Source organism: Thamnophis sirtalis, unplaced genomic scaffold (assembly GCF_051295495.1).
Source record: "Thamnophis sirtalis isolate CommonGarterSnake01/CBP01778 unplaced genomic scaffold, rThaSir2_p1.2 scaffold_6, whole genome shotgun sequence".
Taxonomy (NCBI): Eukaryota; Metazoa; Chordata; class Lepidosauria; order Squamata; family Natricidae; genus Thamnophis; species Thamnophis sirtalis.
This window is the reverse complement of record NW_028261386.1, coordinates 22,339,117-22,358,948: the sequence shown is the minus strand read 5'-3', so window position 1 is coordinate 22,358,948 and position 19,832 is coordinate 22,339,117. Positions and strand designations below refer to the sequence as shown.

The 19,832-nt window shown below is 44.1% G+C and overlaps 1 protein-coding gene across 5 annotated transcripts in view; it reads left to right on the top strand.

The window, feature by feature from the left end:
• The window catches only part of DNMT3A (DNA methyltransferase 3 alpha), a 119,530-nt gene extending 99,912 nt beyond the window's left edge, over positions 1-19,618 (top strand). For 3 of the 5 annotated variants that reach the window (XM_087717391.1, XM_087717392.1, XM_087717390.1), the window contains 15 exons: positions 374-530; positions 817-966; positions 2,194-2,238; positions 2,702-2,781; positions 5,173-5,285; positions 5,730-5,913; positions 6,183-6,267; positions 6,359-6,504; positions 6,617-6,707; positions 9,083-9,231; positions 11,775-11,860; positions 12,018-12,068; positions 13,914-13,983; positions 14,835-14,953; positions 15,597-19,618. In XM_087717391.1, the coding sequence (XP_087573517.1) occupies positions 374-530; positions 817-966; positions 2,194-2,238; positions 2,702-2,781; positions 5,173-5,285; positions 5,730-5,913; positions 6,183-6,267; positions 6,359-6,504; positions 6,617-6,707; positions 9,083-9,231; positions 11,775-11,860; positions 12,018-12,068; positions 13,914-13,983; positions 14,835-14,953; positions 15,597-15,738 (1,668 nt within the window). In that variant the 3' untranslated portion in view covers positions 15,739-19,618. The remainder of the gene's footprint in view (positions 1-373; positions 531-816; positions 967-2,193; positions 2,239-2,701; positions 2,782-5,172; positions 5,286-5,729; positions 5,914-6,182; positions 6,268-6,358; positions 6,505-6,616; positions 6,708-9,082; positions 9,232-11,774; positions 11,861-12,017; positions 12,069-13,913; positions 13,984-14,834; positions 14,954-15,596) is intronic. The other 2 variants (XM_087717394.1, XM_087717393.1) reach the window with 1 other exon arrangement.
• The last annotated feature ends 214 nt before the right edge of the window (positions 19,619-19,832 follow it).

Here is a 19,832-nt window from a genome sequence, read left to right as displayed (position 1 = left end):
ATTGTCTGGGACAACTTCACTGATTCAAAAGAATGTAAGAAAGCCCAATACAATATGTGGAGATTGGGGAATGTCGTTTCTGTTTATGTAATATAGTGGTTAAAGTCTTGGACTAGGAACAAGAAGCCAGACTCAAATCCCATTTTGATCATGTAATTCAGGGAAGGCGCTCAGCTTAACCTCTCTGAACCAATCTATCTGTTGGGATTAAATGAAAGAAGGTTCTGTGGATGACACCTTTACTCTGAGAGAAAAAAGTGGGATGTAAATACAATAAAATAAATTATGGCGCTCAGGAAAGACATCTGTAGAAGCTGAACTCCATTCATTCCAGAATCAGCTGACCCTTCTGTCCATCTGTCTCCCCCTCCAGGTGGCCAGCAGCAGATCAGGCAAGATCTTTCCATCCTGTCCAGAGAATGATGAAACTGACACTTCTAAAGTGGTCGAAATGCAGAACAAACAGATGATTGAATGGGCCTTAGGAGGGTTCCAGCCATCTGGCCCAAAGGGATTGGAGCCTCCTGAAGGTAATGAAATGGAGCTAAATCATCACAACCCCCAAAACCCCTATTCCATAGGATAACAGGCGTTTTTGACCCATTTGTTTCTGAGGTGTGGTAGAGTCCTGTTCGTTCTGATAGCAGGATTCCACAGGACAAAGAACAGCCAGATAACTCTTTGGAGGTTAGCATACACTTTCCTCTATCACAAAGTCTGATGACAGACAAGCTTCCAGATCAAAAGAATCAAAGCTTGACTTCCCACCCTGCGTATCTTGCTGCCACACTGATGTACTTCTTTCTGCCATCTCAGAGGAACGCAATCCCTACAAAGAAGTTTACCCGGAGATGTGGGGGGAACCAGAAGCTGCTGCCTATGCCCCTCCTCCGCCAGCCAAAAAACCAAGGAAAAGCACAGCTGAGAAGCCTAAGGTCAAGGAAATCATAGATGAGCGCACCCGAGGTATATCTGGGACAGAATGGGATGGGTAGCTTGGAGGTGGTTAGCTTATCCCAACTAATCTCTACTTGATCTTTTTCCCCCCAATCCCAAGCTATATCTGAGGATAGACAAGTAGTTAAAACCACTACGTACTTCTAACTCTCAATATCCTTTCTTACTGCTGTTTGTTGGGACCTTTTGTTACATAAAGCCAAATGTAGGGCTCCCTGATATTCATCCATTTTTTAAAGGGGGGAAGACAGTACATGCCATTCTTATCTGGATAATTGGTCTTTTCTTCCATGCTCAGTTTTTTAATTTCATCTTCTCCTTTCCCCATGTTGCAGCCCACATGTTTGCTTCTCTTTTCCTAACTTTCACTGAATTATCATAAAAACCCATTCTGAAGCTCAAAGAACTCTCCCTCCATTCTCTAACTTGAGAACTTTGATACTAGAAGGAGAAGGGGAAATGGTGCCACTATCCCATGACGATTAGATAGCAATGCAGAGATTTTCTGGAACAAGCAGTAACAGGCCTTTGTAAGAAAACTAAAACCCAGAAAAAATGTAGCTCTTGGGTAGGATTATATACATAGCTACAAATAAATCATGAATTTCATCCTGATCTAAACCAAGGTTGTGCAACTTTCTGGGGGCCAAATTCCATATTAGCCTCATCCAGCCTGCCACAAATTATACTTAAAAATCAGTGGAACCAAAAAAATGTGGGTGGTAAAAGGGGAGAATGATGGGACCTCCCAATCTCCAAGAATACATTTAGTCTAACTCTGTAATACAAAGGCAATATTTTCCCTTGTTTTCGCTAGTTCCAGAACTGGACTCATTAAATTAATATAAATTAACAGAATATTGGCTGTGTTCACCCAAAACACTTAACCTGATTATAGATTTACTGTCAAGGGTGTGAGGTACATAGAACCATAAGTTAATTATACTAGCAAAATTCATGTACAAGGCACAAAAAAGGTAGCCAAAGTTAACTAATCTTGTACAAATGCTATATGACTATGTCAGTTGTGCCTAGTTAAGCCATTGTCTTATTGATGTGAACTAAACTGCCTTCCCTTTTTCATCTTTAATATTAGAACTTGTTCTAATTGGAATTCATGTAATTCCTTACGTCTAAAAGATTAGGCCTTTCTGGTTGCCCTCAATTTCAACTATATGTATTGATCCTGTGGCATTTCTTGATTCCTTGTTTTAACAAATTCTTTTGCTATTTTAGAACGTCTTGTTTATGAGGTTCGACAGAAATGCAGGAATATTGAAGGTGAGGTTAAGCAAATGCATTCTTTGTCCTTCCCCATATTAAATTACGTAAAGGGCATGACAACCAATTGGATTCCTCCCTACTCTGCTGCAAGTTGCCTCTAAAATTCAAGGTGATCATTACAGCTGCAGTTCAGTAGTTAGCAAATGGATCCTTCTGCCATTAGAGTTTGTAGACTCTGGGTAGGCTTGAAACATATCACAATTAAAATCATTACTAACAAATCCAAAAGTAGCCCTGCACTTTCACAGTTGAGCATAAGGAAAAGCCTTTTTATGGATCTTGTCTGTCTAATGGAAAAGACTAGGATGATCCATGCTCAGTGAGCCTATTGCTGGGTGTGGTTTTGAAAGAGGAGAATGCTGCCATTGACTTAGAGGGGATAGAGAGTGGTACCTTTCTCACTAGCCCAGGGTAATGTATCTCTTTTCTTTCCTCACTCAACAACTACACCACTTCTCAGATATCTGCATTTCCTGTGGAAGCCTGAATGTCACCCTGGAACACCCTCTCTTCATTGGAGGAATGTGCCAAAACTGCAAGGTAAGAAGGGGCACAGGGTCACCTGGGAGCAATGTTCCCTCTAATTTTTTTTCAGTGTGTGCGGAAAAGTATAGTGTTTGAGCGGCACATTTTCATGCCTGAGCACCTGATTTTTTTCACAGATGTTTCACAGAGCAATTGATTTTAGGATCCAAATTGGAATGGAGAAAAATGGTTTTGTGTGTGTGTGTGTGTGTGTGTTTGAGTGAGCAAGGAATCCGGTAAGGGAACTGCGCCTATTTAGAAAAGGTAAATTATTGCAAACATGATCAGTCGAAGATAAGTATGGGGACAGGTTGGGCGGTAGAGAGAAAGAGATAAAAGAGTGGAAGAGAGGAAGAAAAAATAGGGAAGAGAGACAGAAAGAGACAGAGAAGGAGAGAGAAAGTGAGAGAAGAGTGGGAAAGGAGAGAGAACGAGACAAAGAGAAAGAGGGTGAGAGAGACAGAAAGAGACAAAGGAGGGAGAAGGAGAGAGAAAGTGACAGAAGAATGGAAAAGAAGAAGAGAGAAAGAGACAGAGAAAGAGGATGAGAGAGACAGAAAGAGACAAAGAGGAAAGAGAAGGGAGAAGGAGAGAGAAAGTGAAGGAAGAATGGAAAAGAAGGAGAAAGAGAAGAGAGACAAAGAGAAAGAGGATGAGACAGAGAAAGAAGAGAGGAAGAGGAAAGAGTAAGAGAGAACATCTCATTTCAACCCTGAGGTGCAAATATTCTCTTTGATTGGTAATTTTATTTGTCCATTTACTATCCAATACTCTCATTTCTCCTTAAGTTCATCAAGAATTCCCTTCTTTTTATTGAATTTATCACAATACCTTGAGAACAACTTTTTCAGCATAGCTTTACAGCTATTTAAAATATATAGTAATTAGGTTAGGTTTTCAGAACAGTCTATTTATAAGTCACTAAGTGCAAAGAAACAGAATTCAGAAAGTTGGCTTCCCTTTTTGTAATTGCCTATTGTCTGCTTAATTTTCTACGTACATTTTTGATAACTGATATTCACTGTTGACCCAAGAAGCCCATCGTAGAAAGAAACCCTCCCTATGAACTTTGTTGGGTTTCCATGGAATGAAGTTTGATCTTTTTCTCAGCCATACAGTAGCATATTCTTTCTAAGGAGGATATAATCAAGATAGTCCATAATTGCCTATCAATCTAACAGTATGGCGATTGACAATCTCTTTATATTTCAATCTAACTCTTTCAGTCTTAAAGGTTTGGTGAGGAGTAAGGAAAAAAATGGTAAGGAAAAAAATGCTTGCACAACAACACACAGAGGAACAAACTTAACAAAGTGCTAAGTCTGGCCACTATCTTATCTTATCTTATCTTATCTTATCTCTCTCTCTCTCCCTCTCTCTCTCTCTCTCCCTCCCTCCCTCCCTCCCTCCCTCCCTCCCTCCCTCTCTCTCTCTCTCTCTCTCTCTCCTCGTGGAAAGTGTCTCACAAAAACCACTGCACAGCAGTTGGAAACTGCTGCGCAGTGTTTTGTGGCCGCGTGCGTGGCCGCGCACCTGCACTGCTTAGAGGGAACATTGCCTGGGAGTGGGGAAAGAACAGAGATGGAAGGGTGACCTTGGGAGTGTGGGGCAGTCAACTTGTTATAGAGACTGTAGAACTATAGACTGTTTTTAAATTTTAAAAATATGTTTAAATTTGTAGACTGTACAAAGGGGGATGTGGTGGCTCAGTGGCTAAGATGCTGAGCTTGTCGATCAGAAGGTCAGCAGTTCAGCGGTTCAAATCCCTAGTGCTAAGTAACAGAGTGAGCTCCCATTACCTGTCCCAGCTTCTACCAACCTAGCAGTTTGAAAGCACATGAAAATGCAAGTAGAAAAATGGGGACCACCTTTGATAGGAAGGTAATAGCGCTCTGTGCACCTTTGGTGTTTAGTCATGCCGGCCACATGACCACGGAGACGTCTTCAGACAGCGCTGGTTCTTCGGCTTTGAAACTGAGATGAGCACCGCCCCCCTAGTGTCAGGAACAACTAACACAAATGTGCGAGGGGAACCTTTAGCTTTAGAACTGCAAAAGGACAAAGGCAATGAGGGCAAAAGGAGAGAAAACCCCTTACCGGGGAAAATAAATTCTCCAAATTCCTGTCATGTTTCAAACACCTTCCTCCTTGGAGGAAATTGCGATCCTGTCAGACAAAAACTGATCGTCTGATGGTTACATATTTTTCCCCAGAACCAGTACCACATTTGCCTCCACTATGGATGCCTGGAGTGTATTTTGCAACATCCACTGTATTGCTTTCTGTTCTACATCTGTAAGATAAGATTAAACACACTTGTAGTTAGCGTGTTATAAAATACTTTTATGATGGGAGAAACTTAATTTATTGGGCTTAGAACTATCCCTCACACCTTTGTTTCCTCAGAACTGCTTTTTGGAATGCGCCTATCAATATGATGATGATGGCTATCAATCATATTGCACCATCTGCTGTGGTGGCCGTGAAGTCCTTATGTGTGGGAACAACAATTGTTGCAGGTGAGACGGCATCTCTGCCCCTCCCCCCACCCCAATGGGCCTTTTTAGGGTAGTGTCACCATTAGTCAAATCCTCTCCTTTGCATTCAAGAGAAAATTAATATAACTTTTGCATCTTTTCTGTGGAAAATCAATCGCCCATGGGAAGAGCCTGGGTCTGTCTTTTCAGTTTCTATTAATGGAAAACTATAACCTAGGAAAGGCAAAGAAAACTAGGATCAAGGCAGTTTAAAGGCAGGCTGAAGAACAAGGGATTGGGAAAATGTATTTGGAACGAGGTGGCTTGTATGCTCGACTTGACTTTTCAGTATTTTCAGCCAGTCAAAGCTTGGGTGATTCTGGCATTCCAGAAGGACCCAGAATATCTAAATCAAAGCCATTGTTTGTCTGTTGCGTCCTGAGCTGAGCACATTCCACACGTAGCATTAATTGTTTTGGTTTGCAGATGCTTTTGTGTAGAGTGTGTGGACTTACTGGTGGGTCCTGGGGCTGCTCAGGCAGCTATCAAGGAAGATCCCTGGAACTGCTACATGTGTGGCCACAAGGGTGTCTATGGGCTGCTCCGGCGACGAGAAGACTGGCCCTCACGCCTTCAGATGTTTTTTGCCAACAATCATGATCAAGAGTTTGTGAGTTCAACATGGAGTGGAGGTGGGGATGGGGACAAAGAGAAGCTTTTGATATCAGGAAAATTCAGAAGGCAAGAGAAATCTGAAAATGCTCTCAGGTTTACTAGTATATTACATACCTGAACCAGTCGGCCAGTGGCTCTTAAGTCTAGGACTGCTATTGAGCACCAACTCTTGGGAAACTCGGGAGCCTTCTGCTATCTCTCTGTAGTGACTGTTGCCAAAACTTACATGCCAACCATTTCACGCTGCTCCTTTGCTTTTTGCAGGATCCACCAAAGATTTACCCTCCAGTCCCTGCTGAAAAGAGAAAGCCCATTCGGGTGCTGTCACTGTTTGATGGCATTGCCACAGGTGAGTTCTGACCCTCCTAATATCAGAAAAGGAAGTGGTATCGTGAATGCCACGTGGGAGAGACAGTAACACTGTGGTTTTCATTTTCCAGGGCTCCTTGTCCTAAAGGATTTGGGCATCCAGGTGGATCGATACATAGCATCTGAGGTGTGTGAAGATTCTATCACAGTTGGGATGGTCCGACACCAGGGCAAGATCATGTATGTTGGGGACGTCCGCAATGTCACTCAGAAACATGTACGTGGAGCTTTGATGGGGAGGCTTCCTTCGGTTTGTGTAACTGAGGCTGACACAGCCCCAGATACATTTTTCCTCCTGCATCTGACTATTAAATCTCCATATATTACAGATACAAGAATGGGGTCCCTTTGACTTAGTGATTGGAGGGAGCCCCTGCAATGATCTCTCCATTGTTAATCCTGCCAGGAAAGGCCTTTATGGTAAGTGCTACCATCCATCTCCTCTGTGGTTTCCCCAGGACATGTTGTTTTAAAGCAGTTGATCCAGGGGTAAGGAACTATGGTCCTCCAGAAACTACTTAACTACAGCTCACAGCATCCTTTGTTGATAGCCATGTTGATTGCAATTAATGGGAATTATAGTTCGACAGTACTTGAAAATTAAAATATATTTTTCTTTCATATGAACATATGAAACATATGAAGAACAGTTGCAGGAAGGGGGTATGTCTATTTTAATGAAAAAGACTAGGGGAGACATGATAGCAGTGTTCCAATATCTCAGGGGTTGCCACAAAGAAGAGGGAGTCAAACTATTCTCCAAAGCACGTGAGTGTAGAACAAGAAGCAATGGGTGGAAACTAATCAAGGAGAGAAGCAACTTAGGCAACAAAAACAAAATGCACAGGTACAGTATAGGTGGTACCTTGCTCAATAGTAGTAACCGTGAGAGAGATCTTGGAGCCCTAGTGGACAACCATTTTAAATATGAGCCAGCAGTGTGCAGCAGCTGCCAAAAAAGCCAACACAGTTCTAGGCTACATAAACAGAAGGATAGAATCAAGATCACGTGAAGTGTTAATACCACTTTATAATGCCTTGGTAAGGCCACACTTGGATACTGCATTCAGTTCTGGTTGCCACGATGTAGAAAAGATGTGGAGACTCTGGAAAGAGTGCAGAGAAGAGCAACAAAGATGATTAGGGGACTGGAGACTAAAACATATGAAGAACGGTTGCAGGAACTGGGTATGTCTAGTTTAAGAGAAAGAAGGACTAGGGGAGACATGATAGCAGTGTTCCAATATCTCAGGGGTTGCCACAAAGAAGAGGGAGTCAAACTATTTTCCAAGGCACCTGAGGGTAGAACAAGAAGCAATGGGTGGAAACTAATCAAGGAGAGAAGCAACTTAGGCAACAAAAACAAAATGCACAGGTACAGTATAGGTGGTACCTTGCTCAATAGTAGTAACCGTGAGAGAGATCTTGGAGCCCTAGTGGACAACCATTTTAAATATGAGCCAGCAGTGTGCAGCAGCTGCCAAAAAAGCCAACACAGTTCTAGGCTACATAAACAGAAGGATAGAATCAAGATCACGTGAAGTGTTAATACCACTTTATAATGCCTTGGTAAGGCCACACTTGGATACTGCATTCAGTTCTGGTTGCCACGATGTAGAAAAGATGTGGAGACTCTGGAAAGAGTGCAGAGAAGAGCAACAAAGATGATTAGGGGACTGGAGACTAAAACATAGGAAGAACGGTTGCAGGAACTGGGTATGTCTAGTTTAAGAGAAAGAAGGACTAGGGGAGACATGATAGCAGTGTTCCAATATCTCAGGGGTTGCCACAAAGAAGAGGGAGTCAAACTATTTTCCAAATCACCTGAGGGTAGAACAAGAAGCAATGGGTGGAAACTAATCAAGGAGAGAAGCAACTTAGAACTGAGGAGAAATTTCCTGATAGTTAGAACAATTAATCAGTGGAATAGCTTGCCTCCAGAAGTTATGAATGCTCCAACACTGGAAGTCTTTAAGAAGATGTTGGATAGCCATTTGTCTGAAATAGTATAAGGTTTCCTGCCTAGGCAGGGGGTTGGACTAGAAGATCTCCAAGGTTCCTTCCAACTCTGCTATTGTATTATTGTATTATTGTATTATTGCATAGAACTGAGGAGAAATTTCCTGACAGTTAAAACAATTAATCAATGGAACATCTTGCCTGCAGAAGTTGTGAATGCCCCAACACTGGAAGTCTTTAAGAAGATGTTGGATAGCTATTTGTCTGAAATAGTATAAGATTTCCTGCCTAGGCAAGGGGTTGGACTAGAAGACCTCCAAGGTCCCTTCCAACTCTGCTATTGTATTGTATTGTATTATTACTCATATACCTTGAGGATTGGAAAAAAAACTCCATGTGCATGTTGCTCCTTAGCACATCGAGTACTTATAATAAGAAATCTGATAGGACTGCAAGGCTGGTTTTAGTGACTAATCTATGAGATTACACAAATAGGATTTTAGTATTTCAAACGATGCCAGCTAACCATGGAGATAAACTTCTTGAGTTCAGAATGCATCTTTGTAATGTAAATGAGAAATTGATGTAATTGAGTACTGCACAGCCTTTACAACTGAAAATCAAGTGAAAGCTATGATCAGGTCACTGCTTTTATTTTTTACTTTTACTGTATATTGCCATATATGAAGCAGATAGATCCTCTTCAGTGCTTTAAAAATTCCCTAGGCTCTCTATAAGTCAGATTTTTAATGGTTACGGAGAGGAAACTGTTGGCCTATGTCTCAATTCCTCTTGCAAGAATCCACCTCTCTCTGCCTTTTGTTTTCCTAACCCAGAGGGCACAGGGCGACTCTTCTTTGAATTCTATCGTCTCCTTCATGAGGCCAGACCCAAGGAGGGAGATGAGCGACCTTTCTTCTGGCTGTTTGAAAATGTGGTGGCCATGGGCGTCAGTGACAAAAGGGACATCTCTCGCTTCCTAGAGGTGAGGTGAGGTGAGGGGCTCTCCCCGTAGCTAGTCTTGGGATATTTCTGGGTAGAAGAGCAAACCGTGTCTGCCACGTGGGATGGGGGAATGGGACCATGGCCCAAAGGATGGGATGGTCTTGGGCAAAGCAGCATCACTTTTTAGTCACCCACTTGCCTCCTGGCAAGATCTGCATTGCTGCCATCTTGCCTCCTACGTCTAGGCCCCTGATGGCGAACCAATGGCATGCGCGTCACAGGTGGCACGTGGAGCCCTCTCTGAGGGCACGCAAGCTGTTGCCCCAGCTCAGCTGCCCTGTACCTGATTTTTGGGTACCATGCGGGGGCTGGAGGGGTTACCCATGTGTGCATGGGGGAGAGGGAACACGGGGGTTGCGCCCCTGTGTCCCATTTTTGCTCCCAGGAGGCTTCGGGGAGGCCAGCTAGGCCAAAAACAAGGTGGGGGGATCGCACGTGCATGTGCAGGGGTGTGGAGGGAACGAGGGGGTGGGTCATGCACATGCGCAAGAGGGTGGGACATGCGGGAGGTTGCATAATGGATTATGCGTTGTATTATGGGTGTGGGCTTCCGGGAAATGAGGACAAAAAGGTTAGCCATCATTGGTGTAGGCCCAGGATGGTGAACTTATGGCACGCATTCCATAAGTGGCACGTGGAGCCATTTGTCAGGGCATGTGAGGCATTGTCCTGTCAGCTGGGCAGCGCCCATGTGCGTGCTGGGCAGCTGAATTCAGCCTTTTTTAAGGCCATTTTTCGCCCTCCCCAGGCTCCAGAGGCTTTATAGGTGCCTCGGGAGGGCGAAAAGAGCCTCCCCCCCCCGAAGCCCTCCGGAGGCTTCAGGAGCTTCCCTGAAGCCCCCAGAGTGCAAAAAACTGGCCCTTTGGCCAAACCGGAAGTTCCAGTTTGCTCGTAGGGTCGGTTTAAGCCCTCCGGAGGCTTCAGGGACCTTCAAGAGGACGAAAAAGGACCCTACGAGCAAACTGTAGGGTCCTTTTTAGTCCTCTGGAGACTTTAGGGAAGCCTCCTGAAGGTCCCTGAAGCCTCTGGGGAGGCTGTTTTCACCCTCCCCGGGCTCCTATAAAGCCTCTGGAGCCTGGGGAGGGCGGAAAAAAGCATGCAAAAAATGGGGGAGCACCTCTCATGCACGCATGCACATGGGGAGGGTCGTGCGTTGCATTATGGGTGCAGCACACCACACACGACCCCCCTGCGCTCCCCTGCCCTTATGGCGCGCGAGCCAAAAAGGGTTCGCCATCGCTGGTCTGAGACCTTAACTCAACCAGATAAAGAGGGAAGGCAAATTTTTAGAAAAGTTACATTTTTGAATTAATGCAGAAAGTCAATTATCTTGTGTAAAGACTGAATCAAAATAAATAATCCCTTTCATGTTTTATGGGCCTTCCCAGCTGACAAAGCTCCATACTATTCATGGCCCATATTGTTCAGGACTGTGCGCAGAGAAAGTATTTCCAGCAATTGCTTCTGGAATGAAACCGCTTGCTGCTTTGCCACTTATCCCATATTTTGATCATACGCATACATGGGAAGGCTCTTCAGAGTAAATACTCAGAGGAATATTATTCTTCACTATTTTAGACAGTAAGCTTAGTCAGTCACCCTCCAAATCTTTTAGCCCTAACCTTATGGTCCCTGGATTTGGGATGGACCAAGGTCAGAACTATTATCTCAGATATAATACCGTGTTTCTTTTGACACCCCCCCCCCCCAAAACAGCTAGGCCTTTTTGAGACGTGTCTTACTCCCCCCCACACATGTGCCAGGTCTGACCCCCGGGCCGCTTCTTTCCCAGGTGAAAGGAGTGCCCCATGCGCCTCACCTGGCCACTGGACCGCTTCTTTCGTGGCTGAAAAGAGTGAGTGACGCGACCCACGCCTGGCCATTGGGCTGCTTTTTTCATGGCCGAAAGGAGTGACCCACTCACCCAATGTGCCTCACCTGGGCACCAGGCTGCTTCTTTCGCAGCTGAAAAAAGCTAGCAACGCGACCCATGCGCCTCGCACACCCTTGCCTATATGTAAGGGTCACTCCAGCTACTGGTAGCTGTCCCCCTGAAAAATCTTGTTGTTCACTCTGGCAAGTCTAGCCGTGCATGTGCTTAAAAAGGGCCAAATTTAGGACTTTATTTTCATGCATGCGCACAAAACAGTGCTGGGCCTTCTTTTTGGGGTGGGTCACGTTTTAGGAGAAACACGGTAATATTTATACAAGCTTGATGAGTATATGTACAAATTCATGTTGTTTTCTTAGAAGAGTATAGAAGCCATTAGCATCTTCTGGGATTTTTTTTAAATTTTCCTGTCCACTCCAGTGTATATACATACATGGGATGATACATAGTTGTAGCCCTGATTATAAGGAACCAGAAGGGCCAGGTCTGTGCCTGGACAGGTGGGGAGCAGGGAAAATTTTGGAAAGGTTCAGATGGCTTGAAGAAACCTGCGAATCACCTGTTGCAAACTTCAAGAGGTAACCTCATTCTGCTACCCTATAATGTGACTTCCCTTGCCTCTCTCCTTACAGTCTAATCCAGTGATGATCGATGCCAAAGAAGTCTCTGCAGCCCACAGAGCCCGATACTTCTGGGGGAATCTGCCTGGCATGAACAGGTCAGTTAATAAGCATAAGCTACCTGCACAGGCACCAACTACCAGCAGATGAGTCACTGTTTTGTAAAGTATTAACCTGTTCAATTATTGATGCTTTAATGTGTGAAGAATTGCTTGGCTGGATTCTCTCATTACCCTTCTCATATCTATTGAATAGCTTTAACATGTGTGGACTTCAGTTCCCAGAAATCCCCAGCCAGCTGCCAAGGTTGGTCACCTTGTGGTGAGATGAGTGGCAAATAAATTTAAAAAATAAAAATAAATAAGGTTGAGAAACACTAATCTAGTGTCTATATTTGCACGAGTTTGATTCTTCCACGGTTCTATTACTTCTAATAAAAGAGAATATTTGTAGCTCAGGATTGAACTTTGCAGTTCTTGGTGTTTTCTGAGTTTGGTTGTTTGCTTGCAGACTTTCAGTACCCAACTAGGTAAGATTGCTAGTTTTGTTGTGATTTCTCAAGCCTCAAAATCAACTTCAGTATATTTTGCTGATAATTCTGTAGGTGTGAACAAATATTTTATCAGCATAACTTATTTATTTTTATTTATTTATTTATCAAATTTATGTGTTATATGGGTGTTGTGGGTATGCTGTCATATTTTGACCAATTCAGAGCAGTTTTGATACAGTACAAGTTTTAAAAAAAAACTTAAGTGTAAATGACAATTTATGAAGATGGGCCCAGATCAATCACCTATATTGAAAGCTTATCACCAAGGAATTGCTTCTTTTGCCTTGTGAAGCACAAGCTAGAAGGGGACATCCTGTGCTTTGGGGGCATTAATGAAATTTGCAGCAGGGAAAAGGAACAACACATTACAAATTTGGGAATTGGGGAAGCATTGCACAGACATCTCTCTACAGATTGATTCATCACCCCATGATAAATTTTCATAGAGATAGCAGTGTGGTCAGTCCTAATCCTAACTCTAGTCCAGAAACAATGACAGAGGAAGCTTTCTGAAGAGACTTTAGTGCAGTGGTCATTAACCAGTGGTCCACGGTTATCTTTTAAAAAAATTCATATTACTGGTCTGTGGGATTCAAAATTATTAATTTAGTGGTCCCTGAGGTCCAAAAGGTTGGTGACCCCTGCTTTAGTGATCAAGAGATTGAACTATTAACAGCAATCAGCAGTAACAGGGCTAAATGCAATGTTTCACTGTACTTATTGATATAGGCACTAAACAAGCAGCTTGAATGTGATTGGGTGTAAACAGGAAGACTTGCAAACAAGTATACTTTTTAGGTAAAAAGGCAGTAATGAGCTCCATTTGAAATACTTAATCTCTTCAATGCTGGGGAAAAGAAATGGAATAACAATGGTAAAGCAAGGAAAGAAATTAAAGGATTGAGGAACAAAAAGGAAGAAAAAGTATGAAGTTAGACTTGTCCTTTTTTTGAAAGAGAAAAGCTGTAGTAACAAAAGTAGCAAGTTTTTTCAAAGTAAAAAGCATAGGAACATGGCCCTTAGCATGGAGGCGGTGGGGGCACAATTGAGAAAACATGCCTTAGGGTCTTTATTTGATGAGGTTATGAGTCATTGGAAGACCCACAAGTGGTGCTAAAGGCAGGCTAAAAATATCTTCATAAATATTGTCCATTTATATCCATGGTTTTTAAATGAAGGGAACTTGCTAAGAAATAATTTTGGCATATCCTGGGTGAGTGGGGGTAGTGGAGCAGTTTGTAATTGCTTATTTGTGAGACAAGAATCTAGCTTGCTGCTGTGCCACTGTGATGTTTCTTGTGTGAAGCAATGGAGTCTGTTTTTGTGCTTGTATGTGACATTATTCTAGACTGGGGAAAAAATAATTGGGTCAGACAATTTTAATAACTTTCTTGGACTCAACAAAGCTATTTGTCCATTTTTATTCAGCTTGAGAAAAGCGGTTCAATAAAGTAGTCCTGATTCATAAAATAGTAATGATCCAAAATAACCCTTTCTGTTCTTATTGTACAAATACTTTAAAAGAGAACTTTCAGAGAGAGTACCGAAAAGAGCTGAGATTCCTAGGAGCTAAATATGTGAACCTGGTTTTCCTACAGGCCTCTGGCTTCAACTATGAATGATAAGTTGGAATTGCAAGAGTGTCTGGAACATGGCCGGATAGCTAAGGTGAGCATGAGACACCAAAATGAGTTTCGATGTACAAGTCTTCATGGAAGAGTTTGGAAAGAGAACATCAAACAGCATCTTCTCATAGCTCAAGATGCAATAGAATAGAATAGAATTCTTTATTGGCCAAGTATGATTGGATACACAAGAAATTTGTCTTTGCATATGCTCTCTGCACACATTCGTCACGAATCATAAGATAGAACACTTAATGATAGTCCTAGGGTACAAATAAGCAATCAAATCATACTAGGAAACAATATAAATTGTAAGATACAATTAACAAAGTTACAGTCATAAGTGGGAGGAGATGGGTGATAGGAACGATGAGAAGACTAATAGTAATGCAGACTAAATAAATAGTTTGACGGTGTTAAGGGAATTATTTGTTTAGCAGAGTGATGGTGTTAGGGGAAAAATGTTCTTGTGTCTAGTTGTTCAGGTGTGCAGTGCTCTATAGCGTCATTTTGAGGGTAGGAGTTGAAACAATTCATGTCCAGGATGTGAGGGGTCTCTAGATATTTTCACAGCCCTCTTTTTGACTGGTGCAGTATACAGATCCTCAATGGATGGCAGATTAGTAGTCATTGTTTTTTCTGCAGTTCTCAAAGAGAGAAAACAGAAGCCACCATAGATTGGCAATAGCTTAGAGAGGCCTGGTTTTACAGTCGTTTTCATACTACACCGAAATTAAGGCTAGGAAGAAATAATCATCCCATTGATGGAAGGCAGTGGGAATTGCTCAGAGACTGCCCACAAGCCAAAGGCTAATGTAAAGTTAGCTCAGAGGTAGTTTTATTATGCATGGTATGAATACCTGCTGATAATCATTTTTTGTTTTCCCAATGTAGTTCAGCAAAGTACGAACCATCACCACACGTTCCAACTCCATCAAGCAAGGCAAGGACCAGCATTTCCCTGTCTTTATGAATGAGAAGGAGGACATCCTGTGGTGCACCGAGATGGAGAGGTAGGAATGGGGTGGGGGGGCTGGGCTTGTCTTCTCTCAAGAATGAGCTGAAGAACTTGTAGCACATAACCTTTCTGTAGAGCCCGTCCCCCATATGGCTTAGTTGTAGCCAGGTTATATGTTTGGTTATAAACACCCCACTCGCCCTTAGAAAGGCCTCTCTTGCTGTGCAGTCTATTTCCCCCCTTTTTCCATTGGCACAATACAATTTGCTGCTGGGCCTTACATCAAAGGGAGCTATTTGGGCTTCATATTAGAAGCTCCCTTAAGGGAGATTTTCTATATTTTAACAGTGCTGTTTTTGCTATTGCCCAGTAGAAGGCACCATAGGACTGGTTTTGTCTTTACTGGGATTCATTAGTCCCATTTTTGTATTAATCTCAGTTGAAAGGACTATGAATTCAAAACGCAGTAAAGGATTTGGCATCCGGACACTAGCTAGGGCTAGTGAATCTCAGTAAGGGCAAAATTAATCACATAATACCTCCTGATGGTCAGGAGCAATTATAGTAACCATTTATTTTACCCCAGTCCTAACAGCACAAATCACAATTGCAGATGAAATCTTGTTCAAGTGCAGCAGCCTTTTGTTAGCTCTTTTATGTCAGGGTCTTAGTACTAATTTGGCATCCTGTCCTTACAGAGTCTTTGGCTTTCCGGTCCACTACACGGATGTGTCCAACATGAGCCGCCTGGCAAGGCAGAGACTGCTGGGTCGTTCTTGGAGCGTCCCAGTGATCCGCCATCTCTTCGCCCCCTTAAAGGAGTACTTTGCCTGTGTTTAAAGAGACGTAACCACAAAACTGGCAAAGCAGAGGAGGAGTCTCAAACACAACCACCCCCAGGAACAGAAGAGAAGTGGCACCAGAATGGAGGAAATGGCTGGTGGGTGAGAGGGTGGGAGAGGACAGCCCGCATACATATGCAGCTCCCATCACCCAAATCTTCACCCATCCTCTCCCCAATTTGAAATGCCCCAATCAAACCAACCAATCCCACTTTCTGTTGGTAATCCTTTAATTTCCTGCTCTTTCTGGATGGGTTTGCCTGTTAGTTTGGTTTCTGCCGCTCCTCGGCTGAGCCCCCAGCAATGCGGGCTGTCCACTGACGCACCGCAAAAGAGAAATTTCCAGCCAAGCCCAAAGCTGAATGGGCCTTGGGGCATTATTGCCCAAGCTCAGTTTAGGAGCACAAAATGAGGTGGAACGGGACCTCCTTGCGTCTGTCCGCGCCATTCCTGGGCCGAGCGCAAGCTGGGAAGCTCCCAGTCCTACCTGGTCCCCCCCCAAGCCACACACTAGAGTATTTGGGTGCCTATCACACAGGAGACCTTGATATACCCTGCTCCTACAGCCGCTCTTACCTCTTGTTTACAGTTTATATATATGTGAGAGTTATGTGAGAGAAATATCTATATATAAAAGGTACTGTTACTACTGTACAACTGACTTTCAAAATGGTGCTTCTACAACCACAGAGGGTGGGGCTGAAGGCAGCTTCCGTGGTGCTTCACATGTTAGCCCGCAGGAATGGCGGGGGGAGCTTTTCCAACTGATTGCAGCCCCATCTTATAAGGGAGAGAAGGCTGACGGGCACCATTCTCCGCCCCGGGTGGCATGCAATAATACTTTTCTTCCTGAAAAGGCAAACCTCCCTCAGGCCAGGGGCTTGGGCCTTCCTAGATGGGGCTAACCTACCCCCCCCCCTGCAGAGCTCCTGGCAGGGGCCCTAATGTTAGTGGTGCTTTATTGAAATTGGCGTTTTCTGGGGCTCCGCCCGTCACCAACCTGGCGCCAGACCAGGAGGCAAAGAGCACCCAAGGACCAGCAGTGCTTGTTTCGGTCATCTCTGAACTCACTGGCTGTAAGGTTCCCGATCAGATCTTTTGGTTCTGCTCCTTTTCTCCAGATTTGCCCCTTAAGAGACAAATTCAGCTGCAGAATAGCTGTGGGGCCAGGGAGGTAGAGAGAAAGAGAAGAGTCCCTGCCATCCTACGCTGCAGTGACCCCTTCCGCCCCATTCCTTTGTGGATTTTGTGTGTTCGGAGGTCAGCACCTGCTGTCTTCCTTCTCCCCCTCCTCCTTTCTATTTGTGGCTGACACGAATTATTATAGACTTCCTGTTTTGCTTGATCAGACTCTGGCTGTGCTACCTTTCTCCTCCCCCCTCCCCCCCATACGTTGAGGGTACAGAGGGGCAAAAATAAAGGTGGGCAGTTCTCACGTGAAGAGTCTCTCTCCAGGACCTGATGAACTCTCATGTGCAAGGTCTGGCTTAGGAGTCGAAATTGTGTGCACTTTACTCTTTGGGGCAAGGGGATAAATGACCTTCACCATGAGTCTGTGATGCACAGTGTAAAAGGGATGACCACTGGGCTCTGGTCAACCCTCCGTGCACGGACTTGAGGCTGCTTCTCCCTTCTGCTTGCAGAGACTGATCCCAACAGGGTCCAAAGTTCTTGGTGCTAATGGGGATATCTCTTCCCTACTCCCCCACCAACCAGCTTTTTGCCTCAGCAGCTTTTCCATCTGTGCCTCCCCAGGGGACAGCGTCTCCCCTCTGCTCCTGTCTTCCCTGTGTCCATGGTGCTCTCGGAGGCAATGGAGTAGATGCTGAGGCAAAACTCAGGAGCAGGCGGGAATGTTGGTGGAAGATAGCAGATCTCCCTCTGCCTTCTCATTAACACTCCCCAGCGCAACCTCTTGAGCGGTGAAAACAGTTGGCGGCAGACAAGGAAAGTCTCTGTTGAAGGCTGTAGGTCTTGGTGCTAAAATTTGGGGAAGTTAGGGTGGCAGGTAGGTGCCTCTGCTCACTTCCCTTCAAACTGTGAAGGGTGCTGGGGTCTCGCTCAGGGCCGAATGGGGAAGGTTGAACGGTGGTTTCTTCGGTTGGGGCTGTCTGGCAAGATATGCCCCACCCCACCCCCACCTGTTGCCTCTTCGATAGGCAGTCTCCTTCGCACTCCATTCTTCCTCTGACCCCCTTGGTCGTTGGGAGGGGGACTGTCTGTCTGCGCAAAATTCTTCAAAGAGAGGTTTTCCTTACAGGATTTCCAAGCCTTTCTTCCCAACCCATTTGCCACAAAGCTAGGGGGGAGAGATTCCCTCTGGGTTTCTTGTAGTCTAGTTTCACTGGTGCTAAATGGGAAGTATTTATTGGAAGAGACTGTAGCTCAACGACGGAGTCCATCTTTTCCATGTAGAAGATCTTAATATTCAAACCCGGGCATTTCCAAGTGGTGCTGGAAAAAAAACAAAAACTCCTGCCTGAAACCTTGTAGAGATCCTCTCACTCAGGGTTGACAGTACTAGGTTAAGGGATCTATGGTATCATTCAGAAAAATAAGGCAGCTTCCTGTGAGTTTGTCCTTGGCTGGTTTCCAGCCAAAGTAATCTGAGCCAAAGGGCTGGTTGAAGGAGAGGAGGCTCTAGGTATCTCCCCAAACGGTGGGAAGGGGTATGGGGTTTTATTTTATTTTTCTTCAATTGTATGCTTCAGAGAAGAATCTATTTGGGGGGGAAGGTATATCTTTAGTAGTTACATCCTTTTCTCCCCCAAGTCTTCCTTTCAGCATATTCAGTTTAGACACGGGGCTGTCCACATCATTCCTAAAGTCAGTTCCAGTAGCTGTCAGCTTAGCTGGATCCTCAGTGTATTCATGGCACTGCCAGGAGACTTTAGTTCTGAACAGCCCAACCTCTCTTCCAGCAGGGCACTGCACCCATCCAGTTCTGTCCCCAAACTGGAAGTGGCCTCTTGGGAAGCCTTTTATTTGTGTTGTCTTTCAAACGTTCCTGATGTATTTGCCTTGGGCCTGTTTCACTGCCCCACCACAGAATCCAGCTGTTTTCCCAATGTGGTGGGGAGCAAGAGGGGAGGCTGAGTTGACAAACTGACGTGACTCAGATCTTTTTATAAAGAGCCTTTTGTCAAGGTTGCACAGCCCTAGACTGAAAAGCAAAGCAACCGCCGGGCCCCCTGCCTGCCCCCCCATTGCCTGAATTCCTTTGGCATTTGCAGAGGGACGAGGTGACAACCAAGGTGCTAAACAAGTTTTATTACAGATCTCTATTAACTTAAAGTCTGCTGTCTGGACAATGACTGTTTTGTTTTTCTTGTAGTGAAGTTTAAAAGAGCTCTATTATTTTACTCTTATATATTATTATTAAAAAAAAGGCATTTTAACTTTGTACTTGAAACCTAAAGGAAAAGATTTCATGTGTTTTAGCTTAGACATTGAAGTAGCTGAGACGCTTTACTGTTTGTGGGAAATCATGTATTCATGCTGAAGAATAAACTGTGTTGAGATCCTGGGAAGAGCTCAGCCCTGTTCCCTGCTCTCCAGCCGCCTCCCATCTGACATTCCATGCAGCTCAACCCAGATGTCCTTCCTTTCCTTTTTTCAGTTCCATTCTCCCAGCCCTTCCGTCTTTTTTCTTTATCTCTTTGGATGATTTTGGGATGCCCCACCTTTTCAGACGCTTTTTTTTAGGATTGCTTCTATATTTATTGACAAATAAATAATGTACATTTCAGAGTATGGTTCTGCTTTGCCAGGGTTGGGGAGGCCCATCTCCTCTTCCCTATGGGCAGGCTGTTGTTATCTCTGTGTAAGTATTGCTCGTGACATAGCTGTTTTATAAACTAATTAAAAGGTCAATGGTGCAGCAGATGTTAGAAAGTCTGTCCGTTCCGCCTCCATCCCATCCTTTGCATTTTTCTTTTGTGCTCAGAACACTCGAATAAGGAAGGCTCCTTGCTGATGTACTTGTGCTGGAGAACACTTGAATAAATGTTCTGTTTTGTGCAAAAAGAAAAGAAAAAGGAGGCTGTCTGCTGTCATGTGCTTTTGTATCCCTGTGTCCATGAGTGTTTATAG